We start from the raw sequence: 19,311 nt of genomic DNA, 5'->3' as shown, positions 1-19,311 counted from the left end.
GACCAGACCCTTTAGTTTTGGGTTAAACATCCCGGGTTTGAGGCACATGGTGTTACTGCCCTCCCCGTGACCACAAGAGAAGAGAGGGTGTAAAACCGCAGGAGCCGGAGAGACGCGCGGGGAGGAGGGGGCGCTGCCAGGACCACGCACGCTCCCTCCTCTGCCTTCCTGTGTGTCCACACTCACTTATGCCAGCTTACATTAAACTCTCTCACCCCTCTTTACGGGCACAAATTAGGGGAAGTGAGGGAGGGGAAGACCCCAGCCGGACGTCACACGGTTCATTGTTCTGTCTGGGTGATCTCGCTCCGTTGTCTTCTGGCGCAAGCACAAACTTCCAGAGGCTGCGGCCCCGTGGGCAGAGCAGCTCGTCATGTATGGCACTGGCTGTATTATCAGTGACCTCTGTCTTGGCAGCCATGTTGACGTCCTGCTAGGAGATTAGGGCATGTCTTATTCAGTTTCATGGCATCACATTACATTATACCATATTAGCGCAGGTGGTAAATAATCTTTAGAGTATTTAGCAGCCTCCCTTTTTTCCCCTTGTCCTGCATTACCTGCTGTAATACAACAGCAGTTTGCAGCGGCAGATAACAGGGAGCAATAGAATGCATTGAAATAGAGTATATAGAGAGATGGCAATGGGTGCAGGGATCAGGGACAATGACCGTCCTTCTCTTTTCTCTTACAGCTGACCGCCTCCAAGTTCCCGGTGGTGATAAAGATGGGCCACGCTCACTCCGGGATGGGGAAGGTGAGTACGGGTCAGCAGTTCAGGCCCAGGGCAGGAGGGAAGCACGGGTCACTGGCCGGCCGTACATTGCACAATGTGACGTGTTCTTGTGGACCCTGGAGGTGACACCACCCGCCGTGGCCTGCTTCCTCTCTTTGCCTTTCACCTTCATTCTCCTCTGTTTCCTGTGAGTTGCTAAACAAAACTTGGGGTAACGAATCCCGGCTGTTTAGTTTTTGTTTGCACCTTGTCGTGAGTGATGTAGATGGGGTGCAATGAATAGTGATAGACATCATTCACTGTATGTATAGTATGTAGTAGCATCCAGCACATGGGGATGAGTGTGGGTCACAGAAAAATGCAAAGGGCCGACATTTACACAATAGAGCAGTACAATGTTCCATCCAAAAGACGTCTCGAACACCATAATGGATGAAGGGTGCTGGTACCGACGGTCAGACGGTCACTGTGCTGTCTGTGATTTCTCATTTCTTTATCCAGGTGAAGGTGGATAATCAGTACGACTTCCAGGACATCGCCAGCGTGGTCGCCCTAACGAAAACCTATGCCACTTCTGAGCCATTTATTGATGCCAAATATGATGTGCGCATCCAGAAAATCGGGAACAATTATAAAGCGTATATGTAAGTATAAAAAAAATATCAATGTGGACCCCGCATCAGGGAAATTACACTGACACTCAGGGTACAAGATAATGATGCTGACATTCAGGGGAGGGGATAATGATGCTGACACTCGGTGGGGGCAAACGGGATAATGACACTGACACTCAGGTTGCAGTATAATGATACTAATAATTCTCGGTGGGTGGGATAATGACACTGAAACTCGGGGTACAGGGTAATGACACTGACACTCGGGGTACAGGATAATGACGCTGACTCTCGGGGTACAGGATAATGACACTGACACTCGGGGCACAGGGTAATGACACTGACACTCGGTGTACAAGATAATGACACTGACACTCGGGGTACAAGATAATGACACTAACACTGGAGGTGCACTATAGTGACACTGATGCTCGGCGTATAGGATAATGACACTGATACTGGAGGTGCACTATAATGACACTGACACTCGGGGTATAGTATAATGATGTTGACACTGGATGTGCACTATAATGACACTGACACGCGGGATACAGGATAATGATGCTGACACTCGGGGTACAGGATAATGACACTGACACGCGGGATACAGGATAATGACACTGATACTCGGGGTACAGGATACTGACACTCGTGTACAGGATAATGCCGCTGAGGGTGCACTATAATGACACTGATACTCGGGGTACAGGATAATGATGCTGACACTGGAGGTGCACTATAATGACACTGATACTCTGGGTACAGGATAATGATGCTGACACTGGAGGTGCACTATAATGACACTGATACTCGGGGTACAGGATAATGACACTGAGACTCGGGGTATGAGATAACAACCCTGACACTCGGGGTACAGGATAATGACGCTGACACTCGAGGTACAGGATAATGACACTGACACACAGGATACACTATAATGACACTGACACACAGGATACACTATAATGACACTGACACTCAGAGTGCAGGATAATCACGCGAGAAGCGCAGGTTATTTTGTGTTTGCTGCAGGTTTTTTCCTTTGCGTTAGTCAGATTTCCCAGTTTACCTTAAGATATAAATATCCCTGTGTCTCAGGCTCCGTCATGCTTGTCCCGGGTCTCTCTCCCACCCTGTCTGCCATGTGGGTTTTTCTGGTTCCGTACATAATATCGGCCTCTCCCTTTCCTCTCTAACATGACTTGGCACGAGGCTTTGGTACACCTAGATCCTGATCGGCCCATCTACAAAGATATTCAGATCCGAGCTGTAGTCTGGGAATGTAACGTGCGGGTAATCTCACATTAAGGGGTTGTTAGTGGTCACGACTGTGGGCAGCTGCCCATAACGATGATATCCTTTGAAGGATCCGCCGTGCAGCAGGAAGGATTTTATCACCATCAGATGTCTGAGAAAAAGAAAATTCCCAGAAAGTCAGATCTCTGCTGAAATTCCTTAAAAAATCCCACATCCACAAGAATGTAAAATCATCTGTAGTCAATTATCTGCTGTACCTGTACATTGTGAGTATGAAGACTGGGGGAGGTAGAGACCCAATGTAATGACGTTTACCAGAGATGTGAGTTCTCTAAGGTTTGGCACATGGTTAGACTGGCTGCAAAGTCTGAGAAATCTCCCCTTTCTTCTTCCTTAATCCCTGCAATGAGGTGTTGACTTAATGAATGAGGTCTCCTGGTTGTGATCCCAAGAATAGTAATAGATTAGGGACAGTAGAGCACCTTATGCAGTAGTGAAGTCAGGAACAGAGCCAAGGATATTCACTAGGAGAGCTGTCAGGATCCAACAGACCCAAGGATGAGATGGGACCAAGGGTCTTAACTAGGATAGCAGTCAGGATGCAACCGACCTGACAACGAGGTTGCAATTTAGTCACAAGCAGAACCAAATATTTTCACCAACACAGAGGTCAGGATCCAAAAAATCTGAGATCGAGGTGATAGTTTAATCAGGAACGGAGCTAAGGGCCTTCACATGGAGAGCATTTAGGATTCAACAGACCCGAGAACAAGGTGATAGTGAAGTCAGGGACAGAGCAAAGGGTCTTCATGAGGAGAGGGGTCAGTATCCTCCAAGCCTGAGGATGAGATGAGAACAATGGTCTTAACCAGGAGAGCAGTCTGCATTCAACAGACCCAAGAATAAGCTAGTAGTGTAGTTAGGAGGAGAACTGTTATGACCTGGTGGTTAGGAGCACCCGAAGTGACCTGATGGTTAAAACAGAAAACCTGGGACAAACTCTGAGGAAGTGGTAACTCTACTGACCGCAATCCCTAATCCTATCACACACACTAGAAATAGCCGTGGAGCGTACCTAACTCTCCCTAGACGCCTCTTCACAGCCTAAGAGCTAACTACCCCTAAAGATAGAAATAGCAGCCTACCTTGCCTCAGAGAAATTCCCCAAAGTAAGGTAGCCCCCCACAAATATTAACTGTGAGTTAAGAGGGAAGTGACAAGCACAGGAATGAAACAGATTTTAGCAAAGGAGGCCGAATCTTCTCTAGAAAGACAGAGGATAGGAAAGGGAACTATGCGGTCAGTATAAAAAACTACAAAAACCACGCAGAGTGTGCAAAAAGACCTCCACACCGACTCACGGTGTAGAGGTGCAGCTCTGCACCCCCAGAGCTTCCAGCTAGCAAGGAAATATCATAATAGCAGGCTGGACTGAAACATAGCATGTACTGAAAATATATTCAAAAACCAATGAACAGCAAAATGACTAGCAAGGACTTAGCTTCTGCTGGAGTAGTCAGGTCAGCTGAGAATTCCAAGAGAGATCTGAACCAGTACTGAGACATTGACAGCTGGCATGGACTAAGGACCTGGGCAGAGTTAAATAGGGAAGTCAGCAGCAGAAATAAACGAGGGCAGCTGAGAAAGCCAACCTCAAAGATCAGCAGTTCCACTCAAAGCCACCAGAGGGTGTCCAAGGACAGAACTCACCAAAGTACCATTCACGACCACAGGAGGGAGCCCGAGAACGGAATTCACAACAGAGAACCAAAGGTCTTCAGCAAAAGAGCAGTCAAGATCATCCAGGCCTTGGGATGAGACAAGAGCAAGGGTCTTCATCAGAAGAGAGGTCAGATCCAACACAACAGACCTGAGAACGAGGTGATAGTATAGCCAGAAATGGAGCTAAGGGTCGCTACCAGGGGAGCAGTCAGAATTCTCCAGGCCCAAGATCAAGCTGGTAGTGTAGTCAGGAACAGGACCAAGGGGTCTTCACCAAGAGAGAGGTCATGACGTAACAGGCCCAAGGATGCAGTGATTGTGTAGTCAGGAAGAGATCAATGGTCTTTACTAGGAATATGGTCAGTAAGGGACAGACCAAGAATGAGGTGGTAGTGTAGTCAGGAACAGGACAAAGGGGTCTTCAACAGAACAGTCAGAATGCAACAGGCCTGAAGACAAGGTGGTAGTGTAATCAGGAACATGACCATAGAGTCTTTTCCAGGAGAACACTCAGGATATCCCAGGCCGAGGATGATGTGGCTGTGCAGTCAGGAGCAGAACCACGGGTCATTATCACAAGAGAGGTAAGGGTGCAGCAGGCCAGGTATGCATTAGGACCAACTAATGGACATGAACTTTGGTCCAGGAAGAACAGAAGTCCGGAGATGAGGTCTGGATTCTGGATACCTAATCATGAAGTTTAAAAAAGGCATAAAACACAAGTATTAGGAGGCATGTGCTCTAGTGCAAGTACAGTAACAGTGATGTACTCCAGTCCAAAAATGTGGGTAATCAACTTTGTTTCAAGCATGTGATGCTCGTTCAAACTCGCCTGCATGAAAATCACACCTGAAACCAGATAAAGAGGGGATGCGTTGATTCAATCTTTACATTATGTGTCTGTGTGTGCCACACTAAGAACAAAAAGAGAACGGTCTGAGGACTTGAGAACCGAAATTGTAGAAAAATATTAATAATTTCAAGATTACAAGTCCATCTCCAAAGATCTTGTTCTTCTTTTTTTCATGGTGCACAACATAATCAAGAAGTTTACAACCCATGGCACTGTAAATAATCTCCCTGGACGTAGATGGCAGAGGAAAAACTGATGAAAGGTTGCAACGCAGGGTAGTCCAGATGGTGGATAATTCCAGGTGTCCTGAATCCTCAGGCTGCATGAGTGTCAGAGCGAACTATCTGTCGACATTGGAACGAAATGAAACGCTATGGCAGGAGACCCAGGAGGTCTCCACTGCTGACATAGTGACACAAAAAAGCTAGACTGCCATTTGTCAAAATGTGCGTGAGTAAGCCAAAATCCTTCTGTCAAAGCGTCTTGTGGACAGATGAGATCAAGATAGAGCTTTTTGGTAAAGCACATCATTCTACTGTTTACTGAAAACGGAATTAGGTCTACAAAGAAAAGAACACAGTACCAACAGTCAAATATGGTGGAGTTCAAAGATGTTTTGAGGTTGTTTTGCTGCCTTTGGCACTGGGTGCCTTGACTGTGTGCAAAGCATCATGAAATCTGAAGATTACCAAAGGTTTTTGGGTCGCAATGTAGTGCCCAGTGTCAGAAAGCTGGGTTTGTATCCTAGGTCATGGGTCTTCCAGCAGGACAATGACCCCAAACATTCTTCAGGAAGCACCCAGAAATGGATGGAGACAAAGCGCTGGAGAGTTCTGAAGTGACATCCATGAGTCCAGATCTAAATCCCATTGAACACCTGTGGAGAGATGTTAAAATTGCTGTTGGGAGAAGGCACCTTCACATATGAGAGACCTGGAGCAGTTTGCAAAAGAAGAGTGATCCAAAATTCCAGTTGAGGTGTGAGAAGCTTGTTGATGATTATAGGAAGCGACTGATTGCAGTTATTTATTCCAAAGGGTGTGCAACCAAATATTAAGATGAGGGCCCCATCAATTTTGTCCAAACCATTTTTGGGGTTTTGTGTCCAATAAGTATCGTTTCTCCTTGCGGAGAGTGACATGTTAAAGGGAACCTGTCACCTGAATTTGGCGGGACCAGTTTTGGGTCATATGGGCGGGGTTTTCGGGTGTTTGATTCACCCTTTCCTTACCCGCTGGCTGCATGCTGGCCGCAATATTGGATTGAAGTTCATTCTCTGTCCTCCGGAGTACACGCCAGCGCAAGGCAATATTGCCTTGCGCAGGCTTTTATATAGGGCTACAGATACTCACTGTTCTGTTTGGTGACATGGTGGGTATCACACTCAACATGGACCAGAGGAAACGAAGGAAAGAGTTGTCTCAGGAGATTAGAAAGAAACTTATAGACAAACATGTTCAAGGTAAAAGTTATAAGACCATCTCCAAGCAGCTTGATGTTCCTGTGACTACAGCTGCACATATTATTCAGAAATGTAAGATCCATGGGACTGTAGCCAACCTCCCTGGACGAGGCCGCAGGAGGAAAATTGATGACAAATCAAAGAGACAGATAATACGAATGGTAATAAAAGAGCTCAGAAAAACTTCTACACAGATTAAAGGTGAACTTCAAGCTCAAGGAACATCAGTGTCAGATCGCACCATCCACCGTTGTATGAACCAAAGTGGCCTTCATGGAGATGACCAAGGAGGACACCATTGTTGGAAAAAAAATCATAAAAAAGCCAGACTGGAATTTGCCAAACTACATGTTAACAAGCCACAAATCTTCTGGGAGAATGTCCTATGGACAGATGAGACAAAAATGGAACTTTTTGGCAAGGCACATCAGCTCTATGTTCACAGACCGAAAAATAAAGCATATCAAGAAAAGAACACTGTCCCTACTGTGAAACATGGAGGAGGCTCTGTTATGTTCTGGGGCTTGACCTGGTACCTCGGCATCTGACTTTTCTCCTTCATGGGTAAGATGTTCTATTATTGGATATACCGCCATGATTTTGTTCCCCTATATGTGTGCATGTCACTGTGACAGCCGCTGGGACTTATATTAGTTTACAGGCATACAGTTCTACTGATTCATACTGATAGGAATTGGGTGCCATATAAATTATATTATCTTAAAATGGTGGTTACCAATACCATGATGGGAGTCTATATATATTTACTGCCTATGCCGAGGACTCACTTGTTTCCTTACTAGGGTTCTTTGTTTTTTTCTTATGATTTATTGGTTTATTTAATGTATTTATGGTATCTTTAATAAAATATAATACTTTTTACTAAAATACTTTTTGTGTATGGAACTCCATTTTTTTGTGGTAAATTATGTTCTGGGGCTGCTTTGCTGCATCTGACACAGGGTGGCTATAATCTGTGCAGGGTACAATGGAATGTCAAGACTATCGAGGGATTCTAGAGAGAAATGTGCTGTCCAGAAAGCTTGGTTTCAGTCGCAGGTCATGGGTCTTGCAACAGGATAATGACCCAAAATACACAGCTAAAAAGACCCAAGAATGGCTAAGAGGAAAACATTGGACTATTCTGAAGTGGCCTTCTATGAGCCCTGACCTAAATCCTATTGAGCATCTTTGGAAAGAGCTCAAACAGTCTGGAAAAGGCAACCTTCACACACGAGACAACTGGAGCAGTTTGCTCTTGAGGAGTCGGCCAAATACCTGTGGAGAGGTGCAGAAGTCTCATTGACAGCTACAGGAATCGTTGGATTGCAGTGATTGCCTCAAAAGGTTGTGCAACAAAATATTAAGTTAAGGGTGCCATCATTTTTGTCCAGGCCTATTTCATGAGTTTTATTTATTTATTTTTTATTCTGTGGAAGCATGGCTGAAAAGCAATGTCTGACTTATATTTGTTCATTTTCATAGATCTTCTATTTATTATTACTTTTGTCAGATTCAAGTTCTTTCTGTGACCATTTGGGCTTTTTTTGTCATTAAACGAGGGGTACCAACAATTTTGACCATGTGTGCAACTTTTAGGGTATGTGCACACGTCCGGATTTCTTGCAGAAATTTCCTGAAGAAAACCGGAAATTTTCTGCAAGAAATCCGCATTTTTTTTTTTGCGTTTTTTTTCCGTTTTTTTCGCGGTTTTTTTAGCATTCTGCAAGCGTAATTAGCTTGCAGATTGCTAAAGTTTTCCAAGCGATCTGTAGCATCGCTTGGAAAACTGACTGACAGGTTGGTCACACTTGTCAAACATACTGTTTGACAAGTGTGACCAACTTTTTACTGTAGATGCAGCTTATGCAGCATCTATAGTAAAAGATAGAATGTTTAAAAATAATAAAAAAAATAAAAAAAATGCTTATACTCACCCAGACATCTCCTCAGCGGCGTCCGTTCCTCTTCCTATAGCTGCTGTGCGCGCAGGACCTTCCATGACATCGCGGTCATGTGAGCGGTCACATGACCGCTCACGACCAATCACAAGACAGTGACGTCATCACAGGTCCTTCACCGCACACCAGCTATAGGAACCGAAGCGGCAGCGTGCAGCGGTGAGACGGGAACACTGCAGGGGACATCGCAGGTGAGTATAGGACTATTTTTTATTTTAATTATTTTATTTTTGGCCAATTATATGGTGCCCAGTCTGTGGAGGAGAGTCTCCTCTCCTCCACCCTGGGTACCAACCGCACATGATCTGCTTACTTCCAGCATGGTGGGCACAGCCCCGTGCGGGAAGTAAGCAGATCAATGCACTCCTAGGTGTGCTGAAACCTCGCAATTCCGCATTTTTAATGAACATGTTGCTTTTTTTTCCACGATGCGATTTTTTCACGGAAAAAATCGCAACATTTGCACAAAAAATGCGGAATACACTGTAAATAATAGGAGGCATATGTTAGCGTTTTTATCGCGGTTTTATAGCGGAAAAAACGCAAAAAATCCTGACGTGTGCACATACCCTCAGGCAGTTTTCTGGCTCTATGTGTGGTCTGATGTGCTTTATGTTTATGGCCAGGAGCCAGCAAAGAGGAGGAGTTGTGAAGGAACCAGCCAGAAGAGCTGCGACTAGGGCTGACTGGAGAACCGCTACCCACATGATAGACGATAAATATGCAATTGCTCAGGGGTCTGTCAGCTGAGGCACCCACCAATACTGATAACAGGGGTCCCAAAGTCCATTGTGTGAGTGGTACTGAGCATATGCAACCATTGCTTCTATGGACAGTGAATGGAGCTGCGGTCTCACATGCTCAGTCTGTTCTCAGGATTAATGAGGTCTCAGCAGCTGGACCCCCAGTAATCATACACTCATTATGTTGCCTGTATATGTCACTTACGGGAAAGGTGAGCGCTATGGTCGGTCCAGGACATGAACCTGTCGGAAGCTCCTGAGATGGGCTCATCGCCCTGGGCCGGGCCTGACTTTCCCATTGTCTCCGGCACAATATGAGCAGAGTGGGCGGCTGCCGTCTGCTCGTGTTGCGTGAGGGCCAAGAGAACTGATCTGTTCCTGCAGCGGCAGTATGGAGAGTGGGTGGAATTGTTCTCTTTCTTAAAGGGACGGCACACCTACAATCTGGTTTATCTTCATTTGCACGTTAGATGGATACAATCTTGCTTTCTGTTATCAGCCAGGTCAGATGAGGGGGCGCTATTGCAAAAACTAAAGTAGCAACCTCTTATGATGGAGATTAATTGTGCTGGACTGCAGAACGTATTGCTTGTCTGCCCCCCATCGCTTTTCCATGTGGGCAAGAGATGCAGCCGCATGGCTCTTATACTGTTATAACCTCTGGAATTTGGTTGCCCATTTGACCTTGTAATTATTGCAGATCTAGCTAGACCCAGCACTTACTGGCCTAACTGTTCATTAAAGGGACCGCTAGGGGGTCCAACCTCTGCTAGTTCTGAGATTGAAGGGGCCACAGTTCTAAATTAGCACCGTGTCCTCTTCCCCCCAACCACCCAGCTGTGCAGGGACGTGCAGCCCGCCCCATACAATCGAATGGCCTGATATAGCGCAGGTAATAAGGGGTTAATGACGAGATAAATATCACTCATTCTTTCCCCATCTTAGATTTTCCGTAGAGATTTCTGATGCAGGAAGGAGAGAAGAGGAATGCTGATGTCACATCATGAGGTCATCACAGAGATGAGCGGTGACCAGATGATGAGCTGACTGTACACCGATGTACTGGTACTAATGCTGAGGACCGGCGCAGTGCTATCACACAAGGGCCCCAATGTGGCCGGTCAGCAGGTGGATTATTGCACAGCTACAGACTTTGCACTGCAATAAGGGGCCATCAGGTTTTGCCGTCACCCTCCCAACTACTCAGCCCTGACTCAGTCATGACAGCAGGACGTGGTAGGCGGCCAGGTGGGAGACATCAGTCAGGGGGCCGTGAATAACAAGGTTATTAAGTTTATAGTCTGTATACATGTATTCCGATCCTGTCTTACTGGCCATGGCCACTAGATGGCAGTGCGCCAGGGAGCGCAGACTGATGCAATATACAGGACAACCTCCAGTATAGACACGTGAGGAGTCTTTGATCACAAACTGCATGAGTGACTGCAGATCCCAGTGTAATGTCAGCATCTCTAATGGGGGCGCTGTTGCATTGGAGTCTATGGAATGTTTGCAGCATAGGCGGTGATGGAATGTGGTACTGCGGCCTGTCCAATCTATAGGTGATTACAAAGTGTGACTGCGCTGTACTCACTGACTGTCTATGGCAGAGCAATAGGAAAAAGTCTCACCGGATTGTGTTCTGTATTTCAGGAGAACATCCATTTCTGGCAACTGGAAAACCAATACGGGGTCGGCCATGCTGGAGCAGATCGCCGTGTCGGACAGGTACTGTATACATGTGCACTTGTTTGATACCAAGTGCCGGGTCACATCAGTCAGTCCCCCCCATCATGGAACATCCCATATAAATGGATCACGTATCTTCACTTTTAGAAGAATCTGATTACTACGGCCATTGCTCCCCGGCGCTGAACATTTGGTCACGTCTGACTGTGCGGTTGATATAGAGGCATTGCCTGACAACCACATTCCTTTTATTTAGGTTGTCAGGCAACTAATCTCTTTATGTGTCAGGTCTTCAGCTCAGGGCAGAACTAGCACAGAAAGGGCACAGGGCGTATTGATGACTAAGCCCCCCGTGGTCTGGAACTGCAGAATGTCCGCTACTCCAGAAAATGAATCTAGAAAGGATTAAAGGTTGACAAGCGGCCATCATGTCTTTTCAGGTACAGGCTCTGGGTGGATTCCTGCTCGGAAATATTTGGGGGTCTGGAAATCTGCGCTGTGGAAGCCCTGCACGGGAAAGACGGCAAGGACCACATCATAGAGGTGAGGGCTCTGCACGGGAGCAGGAGAAGGCAAACGTCTTCTCCGCCACACATGGGACCCAATGCAGCGCCACCTGGAGGCCAGAATGTCAGTTAAGCGTCTTTTTTTCACCAGGTTGTCGGCTCCTCTATGCCTTTGATTGGGGACCAGCAGGAAGAGGACCGGCACCTGATAGCGGATCTGGTCGTTAGTAAGATGGCGCAGTCTCTCCAATGCAGCTCCTCTCCGAGCCGCTCCCTGCACGTGCAGCAGCCCCAGGTAAGATGGCTGTACAGATGACAATATAGGTACTGCTGGTTTCCCTTGGAAACAGTCAGCAATTAAAGGGATTTTCTGGTTTTCTGGGGGGTTCTCACCTTTGAACTGGGATGATGAGCAACGCCGATGATTTAGCGCCTGCAAAAATCTCCCGGGACATGTGCACAGTCTGAGGTGTAGTGCATGTGTCCCAATGCAGAAGTGAATGTTAGCAGAGAACCCCTAATTTTTTCTTTGCTTTTAATTGCAGGTCCAACCTGTTCACTCCCGGTCTGGCACCCCTGTCCAGCAGCAGCAGAGACCTTCTCCACAAGGTAGATATTTAATTAGCTGAACGAGAATGACAGGAAAAATTAATTGCAGCAGAGCTAATGATGTTAGGTACAATTAATGGTACCCTATGCCTCTCATCTCTTACAGGGGGTCCTCCTGCAGCACAGGGTCCTCAGCGACAGGGACCTCCTTCCCAGCAGAGGCCTCCACCGCAAGGACAACAGCTTCAAGGTTTAGGTCCTCAGCCATCGCCACATCCACCCAATCTCCCCAGCCCTGGGGCACAGCAGCGGCAAATGATCCCACCGCAACAACCACAGCCACAAGGGTCGCCCCAGCAGATGAGGCCCCAACAACAGCCATCACCCCGCCAATCTCAGTCCCCTCAAAGGCAGCCAAGCCCACAGTCACCCCAACGGCAGCAGCAAGCCCCCCCTATGCCAGCAGGCCCAAAGCCAATGGGTGTCCAGCCCCCTCAGCCTCGGCAACCCGGACCTCCAAGGCAGCCAGTTCCTGCAGGACCCCAGCAGAAGCCTCCACCTCCCGTCCATCAACAACAACATGGCATCCGCCAACCGGGACAGCAGCCTCCACCGCAGCAACGGCAATCAGCTCCAGGTGGACCGCAACAACAGCCACCCCAGCAGCCACCCCAGCCACAACAGCCGCCACAACAGCGACCCATGACCCAGCAGCCCAGGCCTAACCCTCAAGGACCTGGGCAGGGTTCACGTCCTGGCGGTCCCCAAAAGCCTCAGTTGGCTCAGAAGCCGGGCCAAGAGCTGCCCCCACCCCAGCCGCAGCTGAAGTAAGAGCCTCCGAGGTTCTGGGTGGGCCACACAGGTTTCAGCTTCCTATACTACCTATTGCATCCCTTTTCTTGCATGCCGCTTAGGTAAGGTAGGCACAGCTTTGGCAGAGACTGGGGTCACCCTGGCTTTTTGTTTTCGGGTTTGGTGGGTTGGTCAGCCCCCTGGCAGTGCCCAGCGTAGAAGGTGGTGGCTAGCTTAGTGTGAGCGACTAATATTGCATGACGTTAACTGATCATTATTTTTCTTTCCTCCTTCTCCTACCTCCATTTTATATAACATCCCTCCCCCCGTCTCTTGTGTCCTCCCCTGACGCCATTCCCTTTTAAAAACAAACTTCTGCTCCACCTACCTACTCCCCACCCGACCCTTTTCCACCGCCATCTCCCCTCATCATCGGCCATCGCCTCACATCGTCCTCCAGTAAGTCCCAGTCCCTCACCAACTCCTTCACCCTTGCAGACTCACCAGCTCCACGCTCCAGTCTTAGTCACGACGAGGTGAAAGCCGAAACCATCCGCAACCTGAGGAAATCCTTCGCCAGTCTCTTCTCAGACTGAGGGGATCCATTTGTCGCCCCCCACCCGTCACATCTCTCCCCATCGCGGCTCTGTGTGTTCTCCCGCTCCCTTCACCTGTGTGCACGGCTTTGCTCCTTGGAAAAAAAATAAATAAAAAAAACCTAAAATGTGCTGATGAAGAGGTAGATATGGAGAGGAGACGGAAAACGGGAGGAAGAGGCGACACCCCGACACCTAGAAATACCGGAATAGCAGAGCCGAGCTCCCCGGCAATAGTAGAACCCATAGGGACTTCATAGAACATGCATGATACGAGCATGCACGCGGCTGTGTCCTGGCGGGGCCGTAGGTGTGCCCGTCCTCCATGTACATATATGTGTATACATACGCACACCCATGGGGGTCCCGCTCCCTCCCGGAGCCCGTGTATATGTTCTGTGTGTTCGTCTTCTCTCCCAGCCCCCTCTCGGTATCTATCCCTCCCGGATCCGTCAGTTCTTTTGAATCGTGGTGTGTTGTGGTGTTTTTTCTCCTCCCCACCCTGAAATCTTCTGTTGCCCCCGTCCTCCTCCCTCCATGGTAGCCTTCCTGATTTGGTCTCCCCTCTCATGGCCGTCGCCCTCCGGTAACACTGTTGTGATGTGCGTGCTCTGCAGCTTCTTGCCGTGCGGTTACTATCGTGATATGATTGTTGTAAGTATTCAGAGTAATCTCCTATATCATGACTATATCCCCCCAGAACTTATTCTGTGCGGCCCCTTGCAGAGCGGCTGCCAATGATGTGTGTGTAATGTGTGTCAGCGTTTGTGTGCAGATGTGCAAAAAAAAACCCGAAAAGGGCAAGAAAATGTGATGTGTCCAAATTAAACTATTCTCTGAGAGCAAAACAAATGTGTGTCTGGTGTCGGATGTGTGGGGAGCGGCGTCCCGTCAGCCGAGGACACCACCGTCACAGCGATGAGCCTGAAACACTCTTTGCTGCTCTGGTTTCTGGCTTCAGATAATCTCCTCCTCTGAAGCACTCTGCTCCTGCCACTATCGGTCAGTCTTCATTGTCCCCCAGAATCGCAGCCCTGTCCTCAGTGCTATCACCACGAGCAGACAGGTCACCGCCCCTACCTGCTATCAGCACGCTAATGCACTGAAATACTCTGTGCTGCTGGGGAGTCTACTGCTTCCACAATTATGTATGGCCTCATTCTTGTCTCCATCATGACGCTCGCTTGGTCACATACAGCCGTTCCCTCGCAGACAAAAGATCATCACGAGTGGACGGATCACTGAAATACTCTGTGCTGCGCAGTGACCGTTTCCAGTACCAAGCTGCGTCATACCCCTGGCCTATATATGATATAAGCCTTTTCACGTGCGGCGCTACCAACACTCACAGTTAAGACTTTAGATCATGGCCTGTCTAAAGGGCAGCATGCTCCTTGCCTGAAATACTCTGTGCTGTAGCGACATCTCATCAGTGCGTGACCTCCCATTGCTCTCCTCACATCTAGACAATTCCCTGCTCCTCACTAACAAATGCTGAGAATACTAACCTCAGGGTGAGCACACTCCTCTCCTGAAATACTCTGTGCTGCAGCGCTTCAATGCGTGACCTCCCATTGCTCTCCTCACATCTAGACACTTCCCTGCTCCTCACTAACAAATGCTGAAAATACTAACCTCAGGATGAGCACACTCCTCGCCTGAAATACTCTGTGCTGCAGCGCCAACTCATCAGTGCGTGACCTCCCATTCCCTCCTCACATCTAGACAATTCCTTGCTCCTCCCTAAGAAATGCTGAGAATACTAACCTCAGGATGAGCACACTCCTCTCCTGAAATACTCTGTGCTGCAGCGACAACTCATCAGTGCGTGACCTCCCATTGCTCTCCTCACATCTAGACAATTCCTTGCTCCTCACTAACACATGCTGAGAATACTAACCTCAGGGTGAGCACACTCCTCTCCTGAAATACTCTGTGCTGCAGCGACAACTCATCAGTGCGTGACCTCCCATTGCTCTCCTCACTAACACATGCTGAGAATACTAACCTCAGGGTGAGCACACTCCTCTCCTGAAATACTCTGTGCTGCAGCGACAACTCATCAGTGCGTGACCTCCCATTGCTTTTCTCACATCTGGACAATTCCCTGCTCCTCACTAACATGCTGAGAATACTAACCTCAGGATAAGCACACTCCTCGCCTGAAATACTCTGTGTTGCAGCGACAACTCATCAGTGCGTGATCTCCCATTCCTCTCCTCACATCTAGACAATTCCCTGCTCCTCATTAACAAATGCTGAGAATACTAACCTCAGGATGAGAACACTTCTCTCCTGAAATACTCTGAGCTGCTGTTTACCCTATCAGTTTGTGGCCCCCCACTTGTCATTCCGCCTCACATCACGCTGCTGCCAGTCACATGCAGCCCCGTCCTCACTAATATTATGATTAGAACACTTCTTTCCTGTAATACTCTGTGCTGCTCAGGGGCCACTCTCCATGTGCTATAGGGGATGTACATTCTGATCGGTTCAGGCTCATTCTCAGGCAGTGATCTGCTGTAGGCTGCTAATTGCCCCCTCTGGTGGTGAAACTCCTCATTACACTGGCATCCAGACTGCAGATCCTCATCAGTTTACTCCAGCCATGAAAGTGGAAGTGTCGAATTATAGACGTTCTCAGCAGTTAAAGGGTTAAGGTAAGCACCAGTCGCCTAATATTATGTTACAGGATGGATTCAACATTGCCCATCAAGAAATACATGTCATACTATATGGAGAAAAGTCCTGGGACGCACATCTTAATTGTTGAATTTGGACTCTTTCAATCCCATTGCCCCAGATATATAACGTCTGGCCCCTCGTCCTCTGTGTATGACAGCCCCTCGCCATGCCGTCTGTACTAAAAAGTCACAGTACGGCTGGAGGTAAAGAACACATAGACCAGAGCGGCCCTGTAATAAGTAACCAGTCCGGTCATGACATTTCTTCCTCATAAATCTTCCCCCATCACCTGTGAGATATTATTAAGTGGAAGGAAGTGCAGCAACTTGGCCACGAAGTGGAGACCCCATAATGTTACAGAGCAGGGGGCAGAAAAGTCACCAAAAGTCCATAACTGAGCATAGGAGCTTCATGGCTGAGCAGCTGCATGCAGCCGTACACCACCAAGCACAATGCCAAGCGTCGGATGGAGTGATGTAAAGCCGCCACCACTGGAGTCGAGGAGACGTGTTCTGTGCAGTGGTGGATCGCACTTCTCTATCTGACATCTGATGGAGGAGTCTGGGTTTGGTGAAGGAGAACGATACCCCCTGACTGCATTGTGCCCGCTGTACAGATGGTGGAGGAGGATAACACTATGGGATTGTTATCAGGGAGCGGCCTCAGCTCCTTAGTTACAGTTAAGGGAAATCTTAATGCTTCAGCACAAGGCATTGTGAGAACCTGTAGCTCCCAGCTTTGTGGGAACAGTTTCGGGAAGACCCTTTTATCCATACAGATAGTTGGGGGGAGTTTGGTGGAAGAACAGGAGCTGCCGCACAGAGCCCAGACCTCAGACTCATCTTATACTGGAGATTGTGAGCCCTCCCCCCAACATCAGGGTCTGACCTCACAAATGCTCTTCTGGATGAAAGCAAAACTCACAGACTAGCATTCAAATTGCCTCTTCAGAGAAAAAGAGGACTTGAACTTTATAGCGCCACCTATTGGAAGTAGCGATCCTACAAGTCACAATCAACTCTAACGAGTCATGCAATATGACTTAGGCCGGCGTCACACTCAGCGTATGGAAATACGGTCTGTTTTTTACGGCCGTAATACGCAGTAATTGTCCCAAAACACTGTTCTGTATTCAATGCGAGGATGCGATTTTTACGCACAAATTTATCCATGTGTCATCCGTATGGCTTCCGTACGGCGTTTTTTTCTCGCAGGCTTGCAAAATGGACATAACATGGATCCATCGGCTCAGATATTCTAAAAAACATATATACAGTTATATATATATATATATATATATATATATATATATATATATGTCAGTGACACATATATATTTATATTTAATTCAGCGCTAGATAGCAGAAAAGCCGGTAATGCAAACCCGACAGGATATGAGAGATGGTTTACATACAGTAAACCATCTCATATCCCTTTTATTACATATTCCTCTTTACTAATATAACAAGTGTCTCTGTGTAAAATCTGGGGTCTCTAGCTATTAAAGGGTTAAATCCCAGAAAAAAATTGGCGTAGGCTCCCGCACAATTTTCTCCGCCAAAGTGGGGACCCAGTGACTGAGGGCAGATATTAATAGCCTAGAGAGGGACCATGGTTTTAGGACCCCCCCCCCGGCTAAAAACATCTGCCCCCAGCCACCCCAGAAAAGGCACATCTGTAAGGCTACTTTCACACTAGCGTTTTTTTGCATACGTCGCAATGCGTTGTTTTGGCGAAAAAACGCATCCTGCAAAGTCTTCTGCAGGATGTGTTTGTTCCCCATAGACTAACATTAGCGACGCATTGCGACGTATTGACACACGTCGCAACCGTCGTGCGATGGTTGTGTTGTGGCGGACCGCCGTCTGCAAAAAACGTTACATTTAACTTTTTTTGTGCTGACGGTCTGCCATTTCTCCCCGCCCCCACCTCCCCGCACCTCACAATGGGGCAGCGGATGCGTGGAAAAACAGCATCCGCTGCCCCCATTGTGCGGCGCTTGCACAGTATGCGTCGGGCTGACGCAGCGCGACGGCCCCGTACCGATGCTAGTGTGAAAGTAGCCTAAGATGCGCCTATTCTGGCACTTAGCCTCTCTCTTCCCACTCCCGTGTAGCGGTGGGATATGGGGTAATAATAAGGGGTTAATGTCACCTTGCTATTGTAAGGTGACATTAAGCCAGGTTAATAATGGGAATGGACTTGAACTCTATAGCGCCACCTATATGGTATAGGTATATGGCTGGTATGTCACTCTCCACAAAGAGAAACCTTACCCCTTAAACCACAGACTAGCAGCAACGGTTATACCTGCAGAGAGGCTGGCTCCATATTAAAGGGGTTGTCCACTACTTTCAATTAACCCCCCGGGGTCCCTAATGAATTGTGCAAATACCTTCCATTGCCGTTTTCGCCTGTGAGCGGCGCTATTCCGGCGGCTGAGTCTGGGTCACGTCACTCCCAGGCTGCAGCTGCCGCTTATTTCCGCCGACGTCACGTCAATTTCCAGACTCTGGAAATTGACGTGACGTCAGCAGCAGGCGTGACCCAGCCTCACAGTCAGCAGTCACTCATCAAGAGTGACTGGGCTGTGGGCGGGGCTGCCTGCGGGGCTGTGCTGGGGGCAGGCGGGGCTAGGCAGGGATGATTGTGCTGCGGACACCGGGGGTCAGCATTCCGGCGCCGGTATGTGCGGGCGGTGCTGGGGTCTGCGGTGGGTCTGCTGCGGGGGGTGGTCATTGGTGTGTGTGTCTCTGTGTGCTGGCATCGTCCGATGGGACTACAAGTCCCATCGGGCTCTGCCTGCTACAGTGACAGTGAGTGACACATTAGCCAATGATGGGACAGTAGTAGTCCCATCAACATCAATGTGTTGAATGTAAAAAAAACAAACACATATACAGTACATACATACAACACACACCGTGTGACGTGACATCATGCAACATGTGACATGCAACATGTGGCGACGTGACAACATGCGACGTGACAACATGCAGCGACATGCACCATGCGACGACATGTGACATGCAACATGCGATGACATGCAGCATGTGACATGCGATAGCATGCGACAGGCAACATGCAACGACATGCACCATGCGACATGCACCATGCAATGACATGCGACAACATGCACCATGCGG

General features: G+C 48.1%; 1 protein-coding gene across 4 annotated transcripts in view; it reads left to right on the top strand.

Moving 5' to 3' along the window:
• Positions 1–14,332, top strand: part of SYN1 (synapsin I) — a 93,578-nt gene extending 79,246 nt beyond the window's left edge. The window contains exons 6-13 of one of the 4 annotated variants that reach the window (XM_077284022.1): positions 695–757; positions 1,238–1,380; positions 11,002–11,076; positions 11,478–11,580; positions 11,695–11,838; positions 12,089–12,152; positions 12,259–12,919; positions 13,383–14,332. In XM_077284022.1, coding sequence (XP_077140137.1) covers positions 695–757; positions 1,238–1,380; positions 11,002–11,076; positions 11,478–11,580; positions 11,695–11,838; positions 12,089–12,152; positions 12,259–12,919; positions 13,383–13,410 — 1,281 coding nt within the window. In that variant the 3' untranslated portion in view covers positions 13,411–14,332. Of the gene's footprint in view, positions 1–694; positions 758–1,237; positions 1,381–11,001; positions 11,077–11,477; positions 11,581–11,694; positions 11,839–12,088; positions 12,153–12,258; positions 12,955–13,344 lie in introns of all 4 variants that reach the window. The other 3 variants (XM_077284021.1, XM_077284023.1, XM_077284024.1) reach the window with 3 other exon arrangements.
• Positions 14,333–19,311: the final 4,979 nt, after the last annotated feature.

Source organism: Ranitomeya variabilis, chromosome 2, assembly GCF_051348905.1.
Source record: "Ranitomeya variabilis isolate aRanVar5 chromosome 2, aRanVar5.hap1, whole genome shotgun sequence".
Classification (NCBI taxonomy): domain Eukaryota; kingdom Metazoa; phylum Chordata; class Amphibia; order Anura; family Dendrobatidae; genus Ranitomeya; species Ranitomeya variabilis.
Note: the sequence above shows the minus strand (reverse complement) of the source record. Positions and strands in the feature narration are given on the sequence as shown.